The sequence below is a fragment of the Platichthys flesus genome, chromosome 16 (assembly GCF_949316205.1).
Source record: "Platichthys flesus chromosome 16, fPlaFle2.1, whole genome shotgun sequence".
In the NCBI taxonomy this organism is placed as follows: Eukaryota; Metazoa; Chordata; class Actinopteri; order Pleuronectiformes; family Pleuronectidae; genus Platichthys; species Platichthys flesus.
The window spans coordinates 3,417,138-3,441,314 of record NC_084960.1 but is presented as its reverse complement, the minus strand read 5'-3'; the positions used below and the strand labels follow the sequence as shown (position 1 = coordinate 3,441,314).

General features: G+C 47.6%; 1 protein-coding gene across 2 annotated transcripts in view; it reads left to right on the top strand.

Annotated features, from left to right (window-relative positions):
• Positions 1-24,177, top strand: part of tnrc18 (trinucleotide repeat containing 18) — a 43,691-nt gene that overhangs the window by 5,112 nt on the left and 14,402 nt on the right. For both annotated transcript variants that reach the window (XM_062407647.1, XM_062407646.1), the window contains exons 3-17: positions 8,188-8,328; positions 11,500-11,604; positions 11,903-13,879; positions 16,430-16,517; positions 16,614-16,828; positions 17,484-17,630; positions 17,870-18,054; positions 18,668-19,079; positions 19,174-20,163; positions 20,247-20,389; positions 20,471-20,604; positions 20,747-20,860; positions 20,953-21,139; positions 21,235-21,553; positions 21,948-22,160. In XM_062407647.1, the coding sequence (XP_062263631.1) occupies positions 8,188-8,328; positions 11,500-11,604; positions 11,903-13,879; positions 16,430-16,517; positions 16,614-16,828; positions 17,484-17,630; positions 17,870-18,054; positions 18,668-19,079; positions 19,174-20,163; positions 20,247-20,389; positions 20,471-20,604; positions 20,747-20,860; positions 20,953-21,139; positions 21,235-21,553; positions 21,948-22,160 (5,370 nt within the window). The remainder of the gene's footprint in view (positions 1-8,187; positions 8,329-11,499; positions 11,605-11,902; positions 13,880-16,429; positions 16,518-16,613; positions 16,829-17,483; positions 17,631-17,869; positions 18,055-18,667; positions 19,080-19,173; positions 20,164-20,246; positions 20,390-20,470; positions 20,605-20,746; positions 20,861-20,952; positions 21,140-21,234; positions 21,554-21,947; positions 22,161-24,177) is intronic.

Genomic DNA, 24,177 nt, shown 5'->3' with positions numbered 1-24,177 from the left:
ACACATAATTTCCTCTGTAGCTTTTTTTACGGACACTCAGAGCAGATATTCAATTGGGAGCACAGACTGGCTGCAGGTTGAAGTTTTGTTATATCCTTTGGGGCATTTTTGTAGATGATGGCTTTAAATGTTTATAATGACCGTACGAGTTTGGGAGTGCAGTTTGGAACAAATGCTTAATGAGGCCAAAGATGACGCCCCTCATCTGCGTGGCTTAAGGGATAAACGCACCTGAACCAGCAACTTTTCTGCTCTTTTGTCTCCTACACGCCAACATGTGCACACAAGCATGCACATGCAACGTCAGTGCTCAGCAGCAGAAGAGGGGAGAGAGATGGGTGATTCAAAAGTAGGGGTCGTGGTGAGGGCAGAGAAGAGGAATCAGCAGATAGAGATGAAACCCGCTCAAGACAAATGGAAAAGGAGAAATAAATGGGCACAGTCCCTGAGGTGGAAAGCAGGGTTTTGTTTTCAAAGGATGAGAGCTGAGATGTGTGTGTGTGTGTGCGTGTGTGCGTGTGTGTGAGTATCAGTGTAGATGGGAGGATTGAGCTCTTGTGTATGGGAATAGAAGCATGTGAATGTGCTTAGTGCAGCTAGAGCTGGGGTTTCCCCCTGGGAGTCTCTGCAGAGAGAAAGGAGGAGATTTATCCTGACCACAACACATTCAAACACAGCTAGATGAATGTGGTGGCCCTTCAAATGTACACACACACACACACACACACACACACACACACACACACACACACACACACAACACAGGTACAGGGGGGTAAGTATAATTCCTGCAGTGTGCGTGGCAGGCCAGTGTTGTCTTGCCCGATGCCAATTTGACTTCCACTCTACTTGGTTAATGTGTCTGTTTACGTTAACATTAATGTGGTTAGTGTGTGTTTTATATGTTTTCAACACACAGACTCTTACGTGTGTGTGTCTGTGTGAGATAAAGAGATGTGGCTTGGACGCATCGTCTCTCAGTTTAATTGAATCTTTCAGGAGAGAAAACAGGCTCCTTTAAGAGAAGGCACAAGGCTCCACTGCCCTGCTACAATAAACCTGTCAGAAGCAGACTAATGACACGCACAGTCACTCACACGCACACACACAAACAATACACACACATACACACACACACAGCTGTCAAACATAAGAGTGACAGATGTGTGTTTGTGGAAGAGCGTGCTGTGGCATGTTGAAATACCTCAAGCATTAGCTAAGTCGTTCCCTCTGCCAGAACCTTCCCTTTGACTCAAACAACACCCTCAGACACACAAAGGTCGCACACTGCCTTGTGTCTGTCGGTTTGGCGGCGTGTTGCCCTCGCTACGTGTCCCGTTACATAAGGTTTATAATATTCCTCCCCGGAGACCCGCATTTCTGAATGCGCAGTGACACGGAAGACACACGGGGATCAGGTCTGACGTGTGAGAGGAGCCACATTCGACTGTTTCTTAATTATGAGCTTGAGCCAGCTGAGGCGCCCGGGCGACCTGCACCTCTGACCATAAACTGACATCTGCCATTTAGTTTTAAATCATCCTGAGATTAACTCGGCCGAATAACTTGCTCACTTAATTCTCCTTGCGGGACTCTTTTTTCCTCTCAGCACTAACACCCCACGAACAGCCTCTCTTAATCGATCAGTTATTACTTATTTCTTCACTTTTCTTTCCTGTGAACACTTGATAGCGTTCACCACTTATTTCTTAAATCAGATTATGAATGCAGCCAACTAACAATACATATTCTTACTCTTATATCTCGACCACGTTACTTCTGGCTGCGTCTCTTTTTTAAACTCTGGTGAGTCGGTACTTTTGGTAAACAAGGTTGGTTGTGTTGGGAGTGTGTTGTGTCTGTTGTGTAACTTGTAAAGTAGGATTCTCTAGTTTGTGTCATAACCAAACCACTTCAGCTTGAGAGAAGACACGACTCTCAGGTCATGTTCCTTTTTGGAATGACCCCTTCCCTCTCCAACATGTGTGTGTGTTGCTTTCATAAACATTTCTTCTTCTGTGTGTGTTGTGGAAAAACCCAGTATCTTCCAAATAATTAAAAAATAGATATTTGTCATTATAGCACACAGCAGTACCCTGTGCTACAGGTTTAACTAGTACTCGTCACATGTCTTTATGTACATATGTGTCTGTGATCTGTGTGTGTTTCAGTGCACCTGTGACCGTGCAACTGTGCATACCATTCTGTATGGTGGGACACTGCATGATTGTGTGTGGGTTCTACACATTTGCTGGTATCGGGACGTGTGTGTGTGTTTTAAAATAACAACTGCAGTCCTCACAGCAGATTTGAGTGTAACAGCCTGACACCACGAGGTTCAAACACACATGAGTCTGAGTTTCAGCCGTTTTAAACGTTAAAACACAACGTTGTCGGTATTGTTAAGATTTTACTGGCACTGCACCACTCACACTCTTTCTCCTGTTATGTAGTTACATGTGTTTATGTTGCCGTCTCCAACCGTTTCAGACTGAAGTTATGAAAACACCCACAACAGTCATTTGGCTAATCCTTACTTTTAATCAGTAACCAGTGTTTGTATAGTTTGGTTCACAGTGTGTGTGGTCTCCTGGCTGCTCGCACACAGAACAGAGCCGGGACAGTGACGGATGAACTGAGAGCTTTGCAGTTAAACTGTGGGTTTCTCCACATGCATGTGATGGACTTACATTCTACATGGTTCCAGAGACGTCTCGAGTTTCCACCCCCACATGCAGAAGACCTGTTGCACCTGTAGCAACAAGCATTGTCAGCTTTGACAACTAAGTCACACTAAAAGCAGCAAGGTGTGTCTGTGTGTGTATGCATGTGTGTATTTGTGTGTGCATATGGTGCAGAGAGAGAAAGATCTAGATTGGAGACGGTGTAAAATGCAGAATAGACAAATATCTTAATCAGAGGAGGTGGAGAAATACAATTTGCAAGATAACGTTTGTCTCTATAATAAATAGAAAATCTATTTTAACTACTGAGAGCAGAACGGATAAAGTTGGAGCTTATGATCTGGTCTTAAATAATTCAGCACCAGGACCCGTTTAATAACAGGGTTCAGTCGCTGTCCCTGAAGATACGTCTCAGTTGTTTTATCTTTTCTTTTCGACAAGTAGTTTTCCACCTACCCTTGTACCGCGTCTCTTTGTTTAACAGCGTGAAGGCTGACATTCCAATATAAACTGGCCAAATTTGGGTGTTTTCTAAAACCTTGGACTGAATGATTTTGAAACCTAAGCATCTGTATTTGTTTTGTTTTGGCAAAAATCGTTTTATTCCAATAATTCAATGTGGAAACAGATTTTTTTTCTGCAGCGTTTGCGTCATCACATCCATGATGTGCATCTTATTTATAGGTGCAATGGAAAGACATATGTTCTCCCTCTACAATCTCTATTGGCATGGCAGGATTATTTATATAACACATTTCAGACCTGGCGGCAACTCAAAGGGCTTTACATAAACATACAAGATGCATTAGATAGATAACTGTATATAAGAGAGGAAGCAAACAATTGTTATCATTGGCATGATTCAATATTTGTCATTTTGACCTGTCTTGGTTCTGTTTTTCTTAGAAGATATGACGGTCAGAAGTTAACAGCCTTCGCTCAGAGGTCATTTCCCTCTTTTCTTGACACAGGCTTTTTAAACTTCCCATTTAAGGTGTTTTTACCAAATACGATACAATCTGGTTCAGAAGTAAAATACCAGACAATCCTGAGGTGACTCCATATCCTGGTAAGGTCTGATACATGGATTTCCCAGACCTGATATTTTCTGAGTTACACACAGGGATTTGAATGACTTTGGTCTGTGCGCTGTACATTTCCTTTACAAATTGGGAAACAGTGCCCGGTACTGCAAAGCAGGAGCCTCATCTGAGAAACCGCCTTCAAACCAAAATTAGCAGGTATACATAGGTATTTATAAACATGAGTAAAAAAGGCAATTGGCTCCTTTCCCATTGCCAGTAGGAAAGTTTGCCTCCCTGTTTTTTTACCCCTGGTGCGCTGTCTTGCCAAAATTGGCACGTTCACCTTGGTGTCTTGTTTGTGTAACAGCCGTTAGGAGCCGATTTAAAAGTCTGTGTCTATTGTCACCTTATCCAGGAATCAATGCAGATACATACATCCCCACTCCAAACACAAGCCAGATGTTAGGGGGCGTTTTCACCAGTGGGGGAAAAAAGGGGATTTATTAACATGTTCCACCGTTATATGCAAATCTAAAAGTTGACAATGTTGAAACTCCAGCTCATCGTAAAAGCAGAGGCATTTGTGAACTTGCGAAACCGCTTGTGTTAAGCTTGAGCTCACAAACACACAAACAAAATAGTTTCCTCTAAACAGCCGGGAACACAGGAAACCCAGACTTGTACATTTTGAAATCATTAACACACTTAAAACCACATGCTCACAGCTCGGCTGAACACTCACACACACACAAAAAGAGAGATGCAGTCTCTGTTGACAGACACACATTTCACCCCCGTGTTTGTGTGGGGAGCACTTCCTCTGCTTTACAGTCAGGATTAATGGTTACCAGTGTCAGTGTGCCAGTTATAGCTGTGGCAGAGCCGGAGAGCCCTGCACAGTTTTTTCAGTTTGAATGTTTTTCTTGCCGGGAATAAAAAACAGAGATCAATAGAGATTCCCCTCAAGCTAACCCAGCTCTGAGTACCACTGATGGGTAACAGATGGGTTCACAGTGTGTGTGTGTGTGTGTGTGTGTGTGGTGTGGTGTGTGTGTGTGTGTCAGACATTTATACAAGTGTTTCTCTCTCTCGTATCTTCTGTGTTTTTGTACGTGTTCCAGTATTGTTTTTTTGCGTGTGTGTGTGTGTGTGTCGTATTTACAGCTTCGTCTCTATCAGAATTCATATGCAGCAGACCTTCTCCTCCTCCTCCTCCTCCTCCTCCTCCTCCTCCGCCTCCTCCTCTGATTCCGAGATACGCTTCCTATGAGGATCTGAAAATGGAGGCTTAGAACGTGTTGGGAGTCAGAGAGCGTGTTTCTTGGCAACTCTCTTATCCCAATATGGCAAAGTATCTGTCTTGTGAAGTGAGTGCCAACTGGTGTGTGTGTGTGTGTGTGTGTGTGTGTGTCCATGGTGGGAAAGTGGGATGGAGTTGTAAAGGGAAAGGGAGAGAGGAAGGAAGGAAGGAAAGGGCAGAGTGAAAAAAAGAGAGGGAGGTAATGAAAGAGTCATTTCAAAACATTTAAAGAAACGTTTCCCTCTCCGCTACCATTTGGATGTTGTTTCTGGAACGAAGAGCACAAATGTTTCCCCTGGTTCTTCTCCTCCCTCCTCTTCCTCCTTCACACTGTTCAGGAAGGGCGAATGGGAATTTAGGTTTTTATTTTTTCCACTGAACACTGGCATGAAGGTGTGTGTGTGTGTGTGTGTGCGCACATGAATAAAAGGCCTGTAGGCGGCTGTGATGCTAAGATTGATCTGCACTCTAGTGGGGCATCTTTGTGTGTGTCTGTGTGTAAGAGTGTGTGTGAGACCCTGGTGTTTGGCCTGAAGGAACTGGAAACTGCTGACATCCTACAGGACTTCAACATCCTTGACAGGTGGTGTGTGTGTGTGAATGTGTTCTGTGTGTGTGTGTCTCTGTCTGTGTGTGTGGGTGTGTCAAGGGGGCTATGTCTACATTTTGTTCCTCACACACCAGGTAACAATTAGGAAATGGATTCTAGGTGAGGAATGATTTGTTATAACAACACCGCTGGCACGTAGCCTGACCGACATGCACGCTATGGAGTGAAGGGTGGAAAAGTGGCGGTTTAAAAAAAGGGTTCTTTGTATTTATAAAAAAAACGAATCAGTTTTTAAATTCCTGTCTGTACCAACACGTCTGAAAACGCATATCACAGCTCCACTCACGTACACCGGGCGTCTGCGTTGTGCTGGACATGGGAATGGTCACAGATTGCTTGAATAAGATCTGGTCTCCTCCACAAGGGTCATGTGACAGGAGCCTGACGAATCGGCGTAAGGCCTAGCTGTGGTTTATACATCATCATTTCCAACATCTCAGTTTCTGCACATCTGAAAAACGCAGCCCCAGACTTTTCAAACTAAAATGTTAGGAAGCCGCTGTTTCCTAACGTCACCGTTTCAGCTGCTATAAAACTCTGAACTAGTGTGGAGGCCCGGTGTAGCCGCAGCAGGGTTGATATGTTTTCAAATAAAAACGTATTTGTGTGGATGTAGTCTAAATCTGTGAGATGAATCCTGATCCTGGTTTGCTGACTGTGATTCTACCTGAAGAAGAAGGATATGATTTGTTGGCAGAGGTGGTAACAGGAAGACTCGGTGCACTTATCACAGTGGGTAGTGTGCAGCAGCGTTTATTTATCCAACATCTTTGACAGCGGTTAAATTTTTACTTTTGTATCGGAGGACGAGATCAATAAGGTGAAGCCACTGTGCTGCTAGACGAGGTGTGAAGTGGTTTGCATTTAGTGTTGCAAGGAACTAGGTCACAGTTGCTCAATTTCACAATTTTGGGAGACGTATGCTTTTCTTTGGACGTCAGCGATTTCAATTGTGTTGATGAACATGTTATAATGGATGATGATAGTGAGACAGATGGGCTCTAATCACTTCTGTGTATGAGTAAGGCTATGCTATAATGAATAACACGTTGTAGCCCAGTAGGTGGTGTCTGTGTGGAAGTGAAACCTCGTTGCTGTGCTGCTCCTCAACGCTCCACACAGGACAAGGGGGCGTGTTTATCCAGCTGAGTTAACGTACTGAGACTAACTGAAGATTAATCACTGTGTGTGTGTGTGTGTGTGTGTCCTGCAGTGTCTCGAAGGGCATTCACTGCAAACACACAAAGAACTGTTGCACATGTCAGTGATCATAACAAGATGCAGTGCAGCCACAACACTCAAACAGAGAGACCCTCAGTACACAAACCAAAAAAAGACACACACATGCAGACATGAAGAAGCTTGAATAAATCTGGCTCTACACGCCTGTTTGTGATTAATTGGAAAGCAGCATTTGCTATTGATTTAAGGTGTGTGTGTGTGTGTGTTAGTGTGTGTGTGCGTGCGTGCAGAGGCGCTGACGGACTGTGGTTTTAATGTACTGATTTAGATGCAGGGGAAAACTCAGCAAGCACAGCATGTCTCTCAGATTCCCACAGGACTAATACAGAATCACTCACACACCCACTCAGCCCCTTCCCCCTCGCCCTGGTACAGGCAGCACCCTTTCCCCTACACACATGGTTAGTTTTATCAGGGTAATGGCTGTGTGGTGCGTTCGGTAATGGGCGGGGTGGAGGGGAAACCTCAGCTAAACGTGGAACCGTTTCAAGAGAAGGTTGTGATTGAAAGAGGCAGTAAAGGTTCAAAGGTTCAAAGTTTACTAGTAGTCAATGGTGCAGACACACACACACAAACGTGGGGGGGGAAGTGGGCTCTAATAAAAACAAGTGTAATAAAAACAATCGATAGCTGTTATCATGTTGAGATATGAAATATTTTATGAGAATTCACTCTGTGGGGGTGAGAGGGATGGATCTGGTTTTAACGGTGAGGTGTGTGACCTCAACATGTGTTTTGTACACACACCTCACTTTGTGCAGAGTAGATTATTTGTTCACTTTAAATAGGTCTTTTTTTTGTCGAACGGATATTTGCTTTAGAGGTAATGTGTTTTTTTAAAAACATAATAAAGTTAGTGTCAACAAGCCGGTTGGTCACGGTGGATCCTGTGGAAAACGTCCTGCTGACTTTGTACCCGAGAGTGTGTGTGTGTGTGTGATCAACAAGGCGGATGTGATGCCACCGTCACCTCACTGCTTCCTCCCAGTTGAAGAAGCCTCACCACCACAGGATGAGCCCAGTGCTGTTGTGACGACTGCGGTTCGAGGCCGTGGTCACATTAACTGTCGTCTTCTCCGGACTGCAGTCTGTCTGTGGTCTCTCTTGTTGAAATGGAGTGCGCGGTGGCTCGGTAATAATGTGATTACAACAGACTGCCTCGGCATAGGCACATCAGCGTGTATTACTATTGATTGTGCACACAAACACACACACACAATGGGGAAAGTGATAGAATGTATAGTAACCATCGATCGTCTTCATCTGTTATGAGATGGGTTCTTGTGGTACGAGGGTGACAGACAGTTTTCTTTCTCTTCTTCCTAGGCGATGCCTTCCCTACAGGCTCCGGTCACTTCCTGTCTGGTTATCCAGGCCCCTCCCCCCTGACCTCTGACCCCGCGTACAGATCGGCCAATCCCAGCAGCCTGCAGATGGCTCAGCTCTGGGCATCACACACTCATGAAGGTAAATTCGCCTCCACAAACATTTATGTCTCTCTCTCCGTCTCTCCCTCTCTTTGCTGTTGACCTCCTTTCTGTCCCCATATATAATTGAAATGCTAGAAGACACATGACATCACAGTCTGCTCCCGTCCAATGCCCAGGAGGCTTGTTCCTCTTCTGCTCCTCTTTGCTTGCTCCACTGGGATCCTGTTCCATTTCTGTCTCGACTGGTAGCTCCACTCCTGGCTCTGTCCTAAATGCGTCTCGCTCTCCCTGTCCGCGACTGGTCTCTTACTATCGCCTGTCATGCGTTACTGTAATCTATCTTTCTCTCACTTGTTCTTTTTTTGAACTTCCTGTCCAGTAAGTACTTTGTCTCCGTCTCTATCGCTCCTGCCCCACTTTCTGACACGTCTTTCCTGACCTAGCTTTTGAGCACGCTTTTAGACACAGACACACCCCTGAAGGACCGGGAATCTCTTTCATGTGTTTTGTCCTCTCAGTCCTTCCCCTCTGGCCTGCTCAGTGTGCGATTGAATCTCTGTTCCCTCCACGTTCCCTCGTGTCCTTCTGTGTCTCCTTATCAAATCTCGCTGGAGTAGAAGGTCAGATAGGAGGAGACACATTTCACAGTGTGTTTTGGCACGGCAAAGCGAGAAGGACGAATGGATTCCATTTTTAAAGCCGATTGCATCACCTGCACGACAGATCTTGTTCGGTGCTTTACCAAACACAGCAAATCAGATTATATGTGATTAGTTTTTTTTTCTATTTTCCTTGAGATTTTTGTCTTGAGTTTACTTTGTGCTATTCAGGGTCACTGCAAGGGTGCGGCGCAGGCACAGGATTACAACTGAAGTAAATTCACAGCCAGGAAATAGTCATAAACCGTTTTTCTTTCTTTGTACTGAACCAGACAAATCTGAAACCTCGTTAACACCAAGATTAGCAGGTATATGAAGTTTATTTCATACATTGGTAAACCAGAATCTCTTCAATGCATGTTGTAATGTTGCTCCAGAAAATGTGCAGCTTCTTGAGGAAGAGGAAGATGAAGAGTAGCGTGTTCTGGCTGGAGTGTTTTGACCCGGGAGTAAATATTATACCTATTTTACACTGTTTTCTAACAGATGGAAATCCTGCTTAAAGGTTATTGACACGTTTCCCATCCAGCCAGCGGAGGAGTTTACCTCACTGTTGCATCATGTTCGATATCCCACACTGTAAATCGAGGAGCTCTCACCTTGCTGTCCTGCGAAATTAGCAGGTTCAGCCAGGTGTAATGTTTCCATCACCCGAGACGATTAACTCCCCTCATTTGGCCTGGGAGTGAATTCCGATTGTATCTCCCATTGCTGACGAAAGGTTATTGGGTGTTTTTTTTCTTTTTTTTTTGACCAGTGGAAAAGGGGCTTAATGTCGGCTTTGACCTAAACTCTCCTCCAGGCCGCGAAGAGGAGGAGGTAACTTTAATGAAGCTCGGGTCAGCCACTTGTTTCCTGCCAAGACGCACCCTGCTTGACTTCCCATGAAGCCACAGAAGGGAGGGATGAAGAACGTGTGGACTTTAGACGCCTGACTTAAAGTTGAGCCTGAGCTGAAGCTTGAGTATATAGAGCTAAAGAAGCTGAAACCTCCTGTAGCCGTGCAGGCTTGACTTGCTCTGATATGAATAGAATCCTTCACTGGCTCAAAGAGACTCTTAATACCTGGTGAGGGGCTTTAATAGCAGCTGAAGTTTCTCAGAGCTGGAGAGGTTTTTTCCAGGCAGCAGTTACGTTGGATATGCCTGCGATGCACCGCAGCGTCACCGGAGCGCCCGTATCTGACCTGTCAGAGATCAAGGCTGGCTGTTAACTGTGGTTAAAGGGAGCTTTGCAAGAAACCTATCCTGCATTCCTCTGCTCTCGTCACATCATTCCTCTTATATTTCTGTCTCTGTGTGCCGTCCTCTCACCGCTGACGCCCCAGCCACCCGCCTCCCCGGGCCGTCTCCATTTCTGCCCGTCTCAAAACGGACAGCGGACAGATTTATACTTCAGCTTTGCTCCCCGACACTTAGTGCTGGGACACTAAGCGGCACTTTGATTCTTCTGGGAATGGCTGGAGTGTGGGAACAGGGAATGTCTCACTCATTCTGGGTGGTGGTTTTAACTTGTGTCTCAACACGGTGTCATCAGCCAGCGACCGAGTAGCAACCAGCTCTGCCCTGACATCCAGAGCATTACACCAGAGTGCAAGGCTTTGTCTATATTAAGATCTGGTCTCTGAGAGCAGCAGCTGGCTGATGGGCAGACTCTTGCCCAACACTCGTGGACAAAATGAATTGTTTTAGGTGACAAGAGGTTAAACTACTGGGTCAGTGTAGAACGATTAACACGATTTAAAGTGTGAACGGAAAATGAATCTTACCAACGTGATGACTGTTTAGAAAATGAAATGGCTGAACTGTTGCTCAGAATTCATGGAGATCATTTCAGATGTTTACAGTGTACAAGCAGCAAATTCTCAGAAAAAGACTGAAATTAGGAATAAAATGAGCTTATTATTTAAATTAGTATTCACCACCATTTCATGGAACTGAATGTTACTACATGACTCGTCATCATAGTAACTGCTTATAAATAGCTTTCCCACCACAGTACAAGTCAAATGTTAAAATATAAATATTTGTGTGTCTTAAGAGACTGTTCAAGCTGCTTTGACTCACGATGGAGTATCACAGTCACATTGAAGGAAAAATGGAATTTGACCTAGTTTGGCATAATTTAATGTCTAATATTTTGAGAAAAAGGATATGAGTATCTTGGAGAACTGGTTTCGCTGGAGTTCCACATAACAAGTGTTTCTTGAGAAACTGAGAAACTACCGCAACCAAACATTTCCTGTTAGTCTGTGTGGATCTTTCTTTGGAATAGACTCCATAATTCTCCATCATACTCACTTTGAGGAGGCGTTCATGTTTTCCCCGTCAGGAACAAATTCATCCCATTTGTCCAACGAGACATGAATGCACTATTCATCTAGATTTGTTAGCTGACAACAGAATATGCTTCTATCCACATCCTGGGGTCGTCCTAATCCTCCAAAAGGCTTAAAAACTCAAGGAGGCCAAGATATTACATCAATGATATGTCAGAAATGTGAATAAGTGTGTAACATGCTCTGTGTGTGTGTGTGTGTGTGTCTTCAGGCTACCCCCCCATGCCCAGCAGCCTGTACTCCAGCCCCTACTTGTCCCTGGGGCACCTTGAACCTCCCTCGCTGTCACAGCACCCTCTCTACGACTCACATAAAGGTCAGTCACTGTCACCAAAGACCCTCATGGAGACAAATGGCTGAGTTCAGAGTACATATCCTCTCATATCCTGCCATACATCAGTAGCAGCAGGATTAGAGATAATTCTCTTTAGAGTGAGCAGACCTGCAGCCAGAGTCGTTCGGCTGACAGGTGGAACTCAGGATTTCTTTTATTTTCTTTTTCTCAGCAAGTTGACAGATTAATATTCATCATGTTCACGTCTGTGCTGCAGTCTGCATGAATCTGGATCATCTGTTGGTTTTAGACTCGTGTTTTAATGTTTTGTTTGTTGCAGAGGGTTTCTACCTGCCGGCCTCCTTGAGCCAGTCTCCTCTCCATCCTCCAACTGCGCCACCGGCCTCCTTGTCCAGCTCCACGCCCCCTCAGAGGACGTCCCGGGACTGCGGTAGGGACCGGCTCTACCGGGCGGAGAGGGAGAGAGAGAGGGACAGGGAGCGGTCAAGAGAGGAGCTGCGTTCAAGAGAGGAGCTGCGGTCAAGAGAGGAGCAGCGTTCAAGAGAGGAGCAGCGTTCAAGAGAGGAGCAGCGTTCAAGAGAGGAGCAGCGTTCAAGAGAGGAGCAGAGGTCAAGAGAGGAGCAGAGGTCAAGAGAGGAGCACAGGCTAAGAGAGGAGCAGCGCCTAAGAGAGGAGCAGAGGTCAAGAGAGGAGCAGCGGCCTCACAGTGTGGTGGACCTTACGCAAGATGGGCGGAACGAGGAGGAGCGCCGGGCGAGGAGCGGGGACCGGGAGCGAGAGAAAGAAAGGGACCGGGAAACGGAGAGAGACAGAGATGGTTGGTCTTTTCATCCTCACCTCCACCAGCATAAATCAAACTCCCATCCCTCCACAGTGGAGGCTAGATCCAGGCCTTCTCCTCTACAGCCCACCTTCCCTTCACCTGGGGGTGTGAGCAGGTTCCATATACCAGAAACGGACAGAAGGAGTCGGGATGAAGAGGGCGGCTCTCGACCCCATTACAACCATAACGCAAATAACTCAAACTCTCAACCAGACAGACTGAGGCGGAGCGATTCTGCGGCAACGTCGGCTGCGAATCTTCAAATCTCCTATGCCCTTGCGCCTGCGCTAGCTGGTCTGCCCCACCCCTCCACGCCCAGAGACCCCAACAGAGAGCAGCGAGTCACCGCACCGACATATGTGCCTTCTGTGGAGGTTTACGACGAGCGGGCTGGGCCGATCCAGATCGCCTCACAGGCCCGCGACAAACACAGAGAGCGGGAGAGGGAGAGGGAGCGTGAACGGGAGAGAGAAAGGGAACGGGAGAGCTACAGGTTTCCTGAGAGGAGCCTGATGGATCATCCTCGACTCTCCCAGTCTGGCGATTCAAGCAATCAAAGAGAGGAAGGTTCAGTCATTTGTTCCAATGGTTCCATTGGTAAACGAGGCCAGGACACATCGTACTCCTCCAGTCAATCAAGGTTCAGCCCAGAAACCAGGGACACTTCTAAACACTCAATCCGATTGGGTGTGGAGCGTGCAGGGGCGGAGCCTAAGTGGAATAACATCAGCCCATTGGCTAATTATGCCACGACTCACATGGCTGCTCTGGCAGCTCAACACGGACACACACTCTCCTCACCCCACAGCCAACCTACACAAACACAACTGTCCCCCCACACAAGTCACCGGCCCACCAACAACAACAACCCACACTCCAACAGCCATTCTCCCCAGACTCACACCTCCCAACATGGACATGGGCGTTCAGGTGAGGAGGGGAGTCAGAGACGCTACCTGGACCCATCAGCTCTCTACCGACCCGGGGGGTCAATGGTGGGAGGGTCCAGTGGGGCTGAGCGAGCTGGGGGGGCCGAATCGGACCCCCAGGAGGTTTCAGCCATGCAGAGTCTGATCAAATACAGTGGAAACTTTGCTGCTGAAGGTCCTGGGTCAGCCAGACTTGCCGCAGACGGCCGAGGGCCCTTTGGGGGTCTGGGTAACATTGGCATGGATGGTGAAAGAGAGAGGGACCGGGAAAAAGAGAGAGACCGGGAAAGGGACAGAGAGAGGGAAAGGGCATCGGTCGGATCTGGTGGTCCAGGGGCGCTGAGGGTTCCTCCCCAGCTGAAGAGAGAGCAGGAGCGGCCGGACAGCGCTCGCTCGTTTGGCCGGGAGGGGGAGGGCGAGGTGCGGCACCCTCCGGTGGGCATCGCTGTGGCTGTGGCCCGACAGAGGGACAGTGGGAGCAGCAGCAAACCAGCCAGCGGCCCCTCAGACCCACAGAGACCCCTTCTGCAAACTGCTATTAAAGGTAAGATGGTTTGACTCACATTCTGCAAACAACTCAAGTAAAACTTTGTTGGTTGTGTTTAATAAATGTGAATAGAAACATACAGCTGAATAATTCAATGGTTAAAAGGACTTTGGCACTGTAACGTGGTGAAGGTCAGGCTTATCTTTATATTTCTTTCTTGCAAGTTAAACCAAGTGTATTTAATATATTTGAAACATTTACAAATGTACTTTCTCCTTCTTCTGCTTTGGACTTTGGTCCTGCAGGGAACATGGATCCGTTTAGTTAAATGAACCGAGAACAAGTGATTCCTCATTTTGGTTCCATGAATAATAGAGGATTCATTTTCTTTCGGATTAAAGTCATATTTCCTCCGCCCCCGTTTGACTTTGAGGTGTTCATGCGTGTAACATGACCATAATAGTCAAAGGAACTTTTCGCTAATCGTGTCATAGGATTTATTTTGTTGAAAGGCTCCTCTTGGCGAGTCAGCTCTCCGTGCTGCATAGCAATTTCTGCCTTAGTGCTCTCTATTCTTGGACACCAAGGTCATTCAACGACAGTGCTCCCACTCCATCTCCTCTTGTTTCTGTTTCTCTCTCCGCTCCATGCTTATTCTGTCCATCCACAGTTCAGCCTCTCTCTCTCCCCCTCTCTCCCTCTCTGAGAAGGTCTCTGCAGGGGCCGTCCCTCCTGGTCCCACTCGGGCCCCCTTCTCTTCCTCTTTTCTTCAACCCCACCTCCACTCTCTCTCCATTAAACATTTCCTTTACAGAGTGAAACTCAAAGCTACAAACAAGCCTTGAATTACAATAAGACCGTGATAGCGTTGCTAAGCAATGGATTAGTCTTGAGAGTGACTGCTGTGTGTGTGTGTGAGAGAGTTTACATGAGGAATTGTGTATATTACAGTGAAGATGTTTTGTATTTGTGTGTGTGCGCGTGCACATGCATCCCTGTTGGGGGTTTATTAATTTCCTTGCTTGAGCCGAGTGATTGGTTTAATAGCGTCATTCCCCTGTGTTAAGAATGAAGTGAAAATCCAAATAGAAGGATGGAAGGGTGGATGGATGGATGAGTGACAGATGGAGGGAGGCAGAAAGCAGAGGAGGGAGAGGCTAACGATAAGATGTGAACAGACGGACGGTGGTCGATAGGTTGATGGATGGGAAGAGAGAGGAATGCCGGGAAGTAAAGAAGTTAAGAGAGTGCGAGATGAAGAGAGGAGCAGCGATGGAGGAGTGGAGAGAGAGAGGGGGCGAGTGGCGCTGGTTCTCTGATGCAGGGAGGATAGCATGTGGTACAGGCTCCCTGTAACCCTGGTAACAGTCTTGAAACCTTTCCTGCGGAGCATGTCAGGGATTGTCAACGTCTCTTGTCCCCTATGCAGGCTACACACACACACACAGACACACACACTTCTAGAGCAGAACTGAAGCATTCTGCTCACTTGTATAAAACCTTTCTGCTGCTCAGGGACCTTCAGTCAGCATTGATGAGATGGAAGAGGGTTAAATGGAAAGTGCGAGGAGGAGATCCTCATGTTTATTCTGGGTGGCTTGGTTGAGTGCTGCCGCCGCCGCTGCTTTCCTTCTTCTCTTTTCTCTTCTCTCTCCATCTCAGCCGTTTGCTGCTGGCCCCTCGTAGTAAAGCAGCATGGGTTTAAGACGGTGTGTAAGGAAGCAGAGCAGGGTAGTAACTGATGAGATCTGACACTCAGAGTGACAGTTGTCTCTGTGTATGTGTGTGTTTGTACAGATTGCACATGGTGTTTGTGTCCAGGCTGCAGCCCAACATCTGATTTTTAACCTCTCTTGTCTTTTATGTGTTGTTTCACCGTTACGCAGACAGCATGTGTATAATATAATACATGTGGAGAATCTCAGTGTTGCTGAGTCGTAGCCTAGTCTTTCAGTTTTAGAGCTTATCGATCTCATGTTCAGATGTTTTAATGCTCTCATTTAAAACCCTCTACTCGCACTCAAACACGACCAGCTTGTGCTTAAATATCTTGCACCCCAGCTTCAGCTCGGCTCCTCCCGCTGCTTCTGTGCATGTAAGAGACGTCTGGTACGGTGATGGCGTATTAAACCATAACATTAATAACTTGTGATCCTTGAGTTTTGTCGCTGAACTGGGCCAATATCTGTCTAGATCCCTCCCAGAACAACTATTCTACCTTACGTTTGCTTATCAATCTGTGTCAGGTGACACTAAGGTGAGCGAGTGAAGTCATTTGTAGTCCAGCTTCTCACACGCTGAAGAGTTACTCAAACACAATCTTCCCATGGTCAATTTTTAAGTCTGGCCTTGGCCACCACAGATAACAAATGAGGAGTGTTATGTGCCGATAACAAAGAAGGACAATAACAAATTACAGGGTTTTATGTGGGGAGGAAAATTCTCAGCCGTTAACCTTCCCCACTGGCTGCGTCAGCAAACTAAGGTTCATAAAGTCACCCAGTGTAATAAGTGTAAGTCACACAGTTAATGTAGGAATCTCTCAAACAGGCACTAAACAACCCTGTCTAATCCGTCTCGCTTCCCCTGTGCCTGAACCCTTCGTAGATGAGGAGCGAGGGGAGGAGCGTGCTCGCCACCATGAAGAGCGCCTGCTGACCGGCCGACTGGAGCGCGAGCAGGAGAAAGTGCTCAGGTGAGCCGCTGTGACTGATGACATCATCAAACAATTTTTTCTGTTGTCATAAATCCAGTTTAATAATTAATAATAATGTGTCACGTTTACCTCCAGAGAGTCCAAAGAGCTGGCGGAGTTCACTCAAATGCACCCTCCTCCTATGTCTGGCGGCCTGACGCCCAGTATGATGACCCCCAGCCTCATGAACCCTAACCTTATGGTGACGGGAGGGGCCGGGCGATGGCCTCCAGACCACGGCACTCTGACCTCCCACCCGTGGATGCCCCGGCCAGGAGGCCCCCAAGTCTGGCTCTCCAGCAGCCCATACAGTATGTATATGACATGCAAGCTTTAGTTGCTTAAAAAAGTGGAAAAGGTTTATTTTACAAAATATTTACATCAGTTTGGACCAGGCATTAAACAAGTGCTTTTCCACATGATGGACATTATGCAGAAGTTTCTCTTCTTGAAGGTCAACTGTCTGATGTGGTCAGGTACCAAAGCATTAGCAGTACAGTAGTTTCAATGTGGCCTCTTCAGAAGGTGTCCGTGTCATCGTCCTGGTGCTAAAGACAGAGTGTGTATCAACCCAACACCGACACATGACATGCTTGGGTCTTTCGGAGCCCTCTTCTGATTGGCGCAGCTGAGCAGGGAGGTGTCTGTTGAGTGGCGTCCAGCAACAGCCTCCAAGGGTCAAGCGCGACAGACATTCCTGATCTCTGCAGGACATTCCAGACCTCCTCCTCCACCTCCTCCTTTGTCACTCCCTGTCCAGAATTAACAGCATCAGGACAAAAATACTTCTACATCTGAAAACATTGAGACACGCACAGAGGCACAAACAGTCAGAGATCTCCTTATGTGTCCGCTCTGTGTAGACACAAATCAAAAGCAGCTAGATTCACTGTATGCTCTCATATGTAACTCCATCATGACTTCTGTGTGGGTTTTAAAACTGGATCCTGTCCTTTCCCCACTCAGGCCTGGGTCCCTCCTCACTCCACCAGACCCTCCCTCAAGGTTACCCCCCCTCTCTGCAAGGCTCCTTACCTCCGTCTTACCAGTTTGCCAGGGACCCACAGTCTGGGCAGCTAATAGTCATCCCTACTGAGCACCTGCAACACTACGGTATGAAGGCTGCGCTCTGTCTGGGTGAATTTTTACATTTCTTGCATTTTAGCAATATAAATGAATATTCATTTTTATTAACAGAAAACAAGTAAGAAAATAGCCAGAGTCTATATGGAATTGTGAACCACATGTCTTTATTTGTCTGCTCGGTGCAACATATTGATGCTAATTAGGGTTAGTGATTTCGGACACCTCAGTTTACCGTCTTCCTCACGCTTCCCTTCGCTGTTCTGCAGGAGGCGAGGTTCTGGAGCGTGGAGGCCCGGTGTGGCCGGGGGTGTACGGTCCGGGCAGCTCGCTGCAGCACGCGGCCCAGCTCCAGCTCCTCTCCCAGCACCAGATGCTGCGGCAACAGGAGCTGCTCATGATCCAGCAGCACACAGCTCAGGTCCTGGAGCTGCAGAGGAGCGCGCAGTTTGTTGTAAGTGGACATCAATTAACACCATAATGGAATACGTCAACAAAATATACAGACACCACCATGAGTGTGTCCGACTTTAAATGTCCTCAGGTCACATTTATGTAGTGCATGACGATAATGAGGGCATCATGGTGGCCCTCCGGCTCCGCGTTAGCCATGGAGATCGTACTTCCTTTCCTCACTAGCTCAGGTTGTCTTTTCCTGAAGGATCCAGTGGAAAAGTTAGCCTGACAGATATTATTACATGCAAATGTTAACCCACATTCTCTGTGATGTGATGAAGAGTCACATTAACATGTTTGGCCGTCTGTCAATTCTTTACCCTCCCTGTCCTGAGCCCACTGGTCCCCAGTAAAGATGGAACTCTTTATTTTCATAAAGAGTTGGTAGTCTCTTCCAGCAGCTGCATTTAACAGGAGTAATTGGAGCATGAATTACATTCAATTTCCAGTTGTGGGTAAAATGCATATTCAGTGCTGTGGTGCAGCAGGAGAATAACTGTCATGGAGATCTGAACAGTGCAAACGCAAACTGCTATTTTTACCCTGAAGCACAGTCTTGCATCATACGTGCACTGCACACACACTCTACTCTGTCCTCTCTTGTGTTTCAGGAGCGTTTAAAGGCAAGCGAGCACCGGTCAGACATGGAAGACAAGGCAGACAAGCGGAACACAGACCCCAAACCCAGACCCTCCTCAATATGCTCCCCATCGCCTTCACCCGTCCTGCATCCTCGCAAACCTCCCCGTCCCTCTCGCACGCCAACTCCCTCCACGTCCTCCCTCACCCCGCTGCCTCCGCTCCGCTCGCCTGTGACCACGCTCAAGTCAGAGGAAGCGGGGCAGAGAGTGTTGGTGCACTCGCCGACCCCCCTGCCGCACCCACCTTCCCCCCGCTCTGCTTCGCCGCCCCCGTCTTCGCCACGGCGGCCTAAACAGGAGGCGTCTGAGGAGGAGGTGGGACGGAGGGAGCAGAGGGATGGACGGAAACCGGGCTCTGCCCCCTTTCAGGGCATCTACCCTGGTGAGTTTTTTTAGCGGCTTCACAGCACTAAGGTAAAGCTGTGTAGATAAGATGAAAGTTTCTTATTGATTAAAACCTGTCTTTGTCTTTCCAGATGTCCCTCCAGGCTACCCTTACCAGTCTGTCACCGCCCCATTTAGCTCCCCGTTCCCCTCTCATCACATCCCAGCACCTACGGGGACAAACACAGAGCTGGTTCTAGGACACCGCTCTCGCTCTCCACCAGCAGCTGCCCCTTTGCCCTCAGTACACATCCATTCAAGGCTCCTGGACACAGACATTAAGCCACAGAAACTAGATCCATCAAAGACGGGGTCTTTCCTCAAACAGGAACCCGGTGTGGAGCGGCCTCTGCTGGGCGTGGCGCCAGAACCTCTTGGTCCGCTTCGCTGCGGGCCTGTGCGACCCAGCCAAGACAGAGAGATGGATGGGGAAGTATCAAAGCCTCATCCTCCACCGCTACGTCTGTACGTCCCCAGTCCTCCACCACAACGAGTCGAAAGGCTGGAAGAAGTCAGGGAGGAAGAGGAGGAACAACTCAAGATGGAGGTGTCATCTTACCCCTGCCAGGCAGCGTATCCTCCACCCCCTCCACTCACAGAAGCTGAGCCCAAACCAAACGCCATCAAGGATCCAGAGCAAACACGATACCCACCATGCATCACTGCAGATTCAGACTGTCAGGAATTGGCTCAGAAGAGTGTTCTTCTGGAGCGAACCACCAGCGCTGTGTGTGAACTGGAACAACCAGACACTCCAGTTGACTCCCACACTCCCCATCAGAAAGAACTTGTACAGGAGACCCCTGTTTATCCACCTTCCACTTCCAGCTCTCCTCTCCCACTGGTCTTCGGCCCTGAGGATCCCATGGCAGGGATGCTTGCCCTGCTGGCAGCCAGCGAGATGGCCAACCACACCCGCCCGGACACCCCACCCGCCCCAATACTCCTACCCCAGATAGACCTCCTTGCTGTGGGCGTTGACTGCAGCGGCGCGGGGCCTCTGGAGATGGTGGCCCTTGAGGGGATGGCTCTGCTCAGCCAAATGGCCCAGAGAGAGATGGAGCAAATCAACCAGGGCCAATGTGAGTGAATAAGAAAGTGAAGGAAGATGTAAGTGATAATAAGATAAAAATAGAGTCTAATGCTCTCCTTACATCCACTCCAGGTCTGACATTAGAGGGTCTGGATTGTCTTCTTGAGGCCAGCAGACAGATCCTGTTGGAGGCCATAGAGAAACAGTCCCACATCGATCTGCCCAGAACTCTGGACCCCAACAAGAAGTACAGCTGGAGGCAGAGGAAGGAGCCGGTAGGATGATGAAAACATTTCACGGTCACCCACTGATGAAAGTCGATTTGTTCCCTAATCTGTTCCCTCTCTTCCCCGCAGCTGTACAGTAAGTTGTCTGTGGACATGATGGACGCAGTGGAAGTGGAGTACCGTGTCCGCCTGGCTGAGCTTCAGAAGACGTACAAGGAGCAGCAGCGAGAGATGAGCAAGCTGCAGAGACGCAGAGACAAGCAGTGAGTGCTGCTGCACACGGGTCACACGGGTCGGAGCATGTTGAAAATGACTGAATCACACTGTGGCTACTAATACACATGGTAATGTTCCCGACTTTCAAACCCAGAGGAAGACACATGACTCTTTTTGTGTTTACCTCAGAGACCGGCTGCAGCAGGAGGATGAGAGGCGGAGTCTCACCAGACGGGGCAGAGGGCGACCCAGGAAGAGAAAGCTTTTGGCCACACCTCCCAAACTGGACAGCAGGCCTGGAAAGTGAGTCAACAGATGACCTGCAGCTGAAATCATTATTTTCTTTTAATCAGTATGTTCTGGTTTCATACTGAGCAAACTTTCTCTCATCTCAGAATGGGAAGGACAGTGCAATACTCTGAGGACTCTGAAGCTGGGGAAGGACAGAGGAAGAGGTTCTGTGTGTCCAGGGAAGAGGAAGAGACGGAGGCAGGAAGTGGAGGAGTGCAGGTGAAAAAGAAGAAAAAGAAGAAGAAGAAGAGCTGGACGGACCAGGAGCCATCCACAAGTCACACTCTGGAGGTAACGCACTCGGACTGCATGTTTCGATTTCAGCAACAACTTCATTCTCTTGTTCGGTTTAATCAATGTAGGGGGTTTGTGTGTGTCGCTCTCAGGTGTTGAAGGCAAAACGCGGCCATGAGTTTGAGCAGGAGCAGCTGGCGTCGGACCTCGACAGAGCGCTCTCGCTCTCGCAGCTCAGCTCGCTCGGCGCGTCCCGCAAACTCGCCTCCAACGCCAAATTAGACAAGTCGAAGAGCAAGTCCGCTGACAGCCGTGTGAAAGAGCACGGCGTCCACTCCGTTGCCAAAGGAGGGAAACACAAGATGGCCGCAAAGGCCTCCACTTCAGAGAGCGTCCAGAAAGTGAAAGGTCAGAAGAAGACGGCGACTTTGTTCTCTCCCATGAGATCAGAGCTCAGCAGCTGCTCCAACAGTGAGTACCTCAGAACAGACGCATGATCAGATAGATTTAAAGACAGCAGAGTGAGTGTGAGGGTAGATTCTGCAGGTGATGCTGAACAACCAGACCAAACCAACTCAATTCATTTTATCGATCAACCATATTTCTTATGTCAATCCTTTCCAATTCTCCCTTTCTTCTTGACACTTGCTCTTGTTCAACAGTTGCATGTTCGTGGTAGAAAAGTTGTCATTGGTCGGTTGTTTAACGTGGTCGAACCAATCAGCTCACGCCGCTGCGTTTAATCAAGTCAGGATTATTTAGGGTTTAGTTTGAGGAAACTCGAGGAAATCATCTCTGACTCCTTGTTTTTGTCCGTGTGACCTCATGACCTCACAAATCATTAACCGCACTCTCTCCGCACCAGACTCAGATTCAGAGGAGCACAATTCTGCCCGGGGGGGCTGGCCCCCTCTCTCTGGGACGCAATCCCATGGCAGCCTGAACAGGAAGAGGCGGCCTGCATCACCTCCGACGTCCCTGCTGTCCGGTCAGAAGTCTCAGAAGAAGAAACACAAGCACTTATCCCTGCTGCTGGAGGAAGCGGGCCTCAGCTCCTCAGACGACTCCTTCGACCAAGGTTACTGACCAAATCTTACAGCCCCCCCCCCCCTTGCTGTTGAGTCAGGCGATACTGTGTCTTTGATCCCGTCGCAGCTCGAGTCTTTGTGTTGTCGCTCAGACGGCCGTTGTTCAGACTGTGCTTTAGCTCGACGAACCCCCTACCTCTCTCGCTGCTGGCTTCTCTGCAAAGTTGCCTTTTTGAAAAAAGAGTTTAAAACTATTTCTATGGTGTGTTTTTTTTATTGCCTGGATTGCAAACCGTTTTTGTAGCATTTGTACATTTGAAAAACTTGTGTGAATTTGTGAGATTTTGTTGTATTGCAGTTTTGGTACGCATAAGCTCTATTAAAGGTGTTGATTTGATTGGTACAGAAAGCGAAGCGCTGTGGTCCTTGTGTCTGCTTCATCTGTCTGTCTGTCTCTGTCCGTCTGTCCAGCTGCCACTGAACCTCACACACCCTCCAGTGCTCTCTTCCTCAAATATCCCTCTAGATTTCCCGGACAGGCTCAGACAACACTTTATCTCGCACACAGAGCTGAATCTGATTGGACAGAGATTATTCTTCCTAGTCAACATAAATAAAGAGAAATTTAATGATGGGCTGCTTGTTTTGTTTTTTTGTTTTGAGCAGAGGTTAGCTCCATTTCTATCAGACTAAATGTTGTATTGATGATGTGGCCTGGTGTTTGATGTATATGGGGGAAGTTAATACACAAAAAGGTGATAGAATTAGAAGTTGGGGATATTTGGACAATAGAGCTCCTGTGTCTGTCTACTAAACCTTCAAATAACCCTTCTCCCTTTTACGTTGCTCTCGAAGACACCTTGCTCTGTCCTCTCGCCTTTCCCTCCTCACCTCTCACCCCCTCTCCCCGTCCTACCCATGATGCTTTGAGTGTCTCTCAGCCTGTTCCATGTGCTTGTGCTGCTGCCACTGCGACATTACAGAAGCTTGGGCGAGGACTAGCGCAGCCCCGAGCCCACGCTACCCTCGCTGCGGCTAGTCTACTGTGGCTCAAGCTTTGCTTGAGCTAGACTTAGCTAAGGCCAGGCTACGCTACGGCGAGGCTGCTCTCTCCTCGCCGCCGCCGCCGCGCTGCCCTGCCTGAGGCCACACCCCTGTCACCTGCTCTGTAAGTAGGAAGTGCCCCTCCCTCTATTTTTGTTCACCGCTAACATGGACTATGCTGAAATTGAACTCTACATACAGAACATTAACTTTTTCCTTTTTATTTTTTAATTATTTTTGTTCTCATAAATTAAAGCTCTTTAACGAGAACCATGGTTACCTCCACTTGATGGCTTGCAAAGGTTACCATGGTCACTCCAGCTTCATATGACGATTATACCAGGGGGCCTCACAGGGCTGTCCGCTCAGTGCCTGCTTGTTGTGTGTCTGCCTGCTGCTCTTAACACATGGTGGATTCACAGTACAACACATGCTGATCAAGATTTTGCTTCTAAAACTAGTTAACGGTGGCTCATAATTACTTTTAAAATGAATTTCAATCGTATGGAATTACAGCAAATTTTCAAAATTAGCCACTTGAAAAATATTCAAACAAAGCGTTGATCAAAGAGAAAGTAAACCCCCCCCCCCCAAGAAAACCTTCTTTTTTTTGCGGATTTCCAGGGGTTTGAGTTCATTTGTGTACTGATAACTAAAGTTAAACTTTGAGCCAGAAAAACTGTTATTAGTTAAATTCAACACAGTAATATCTTTTATTTTATTAGTCTGATAACTTCATTCTTTTAAGTCGTCTTTGAGGATATAAAACATCTTGTACTGTGCATCCAGCCTCAGTGTTAACGCTCTAACCCCGAGGAGACGCTCCTCCTGTTCATCTGTTGCCATGGACCTAACTGCTAACGTGATACACAGCTAACCAGCAGAATGATTGTGTGTCTGTACCGAAGGGTGACAAATTAAAACCAGCATCTTAGAAAGGTGCTGAGTCAGAACGATTTCAAAGTGTCTTTATCATTAAACTGAGTGTTTTACACTTGGGCCCAAAATGTCCCTCAGGTGTTG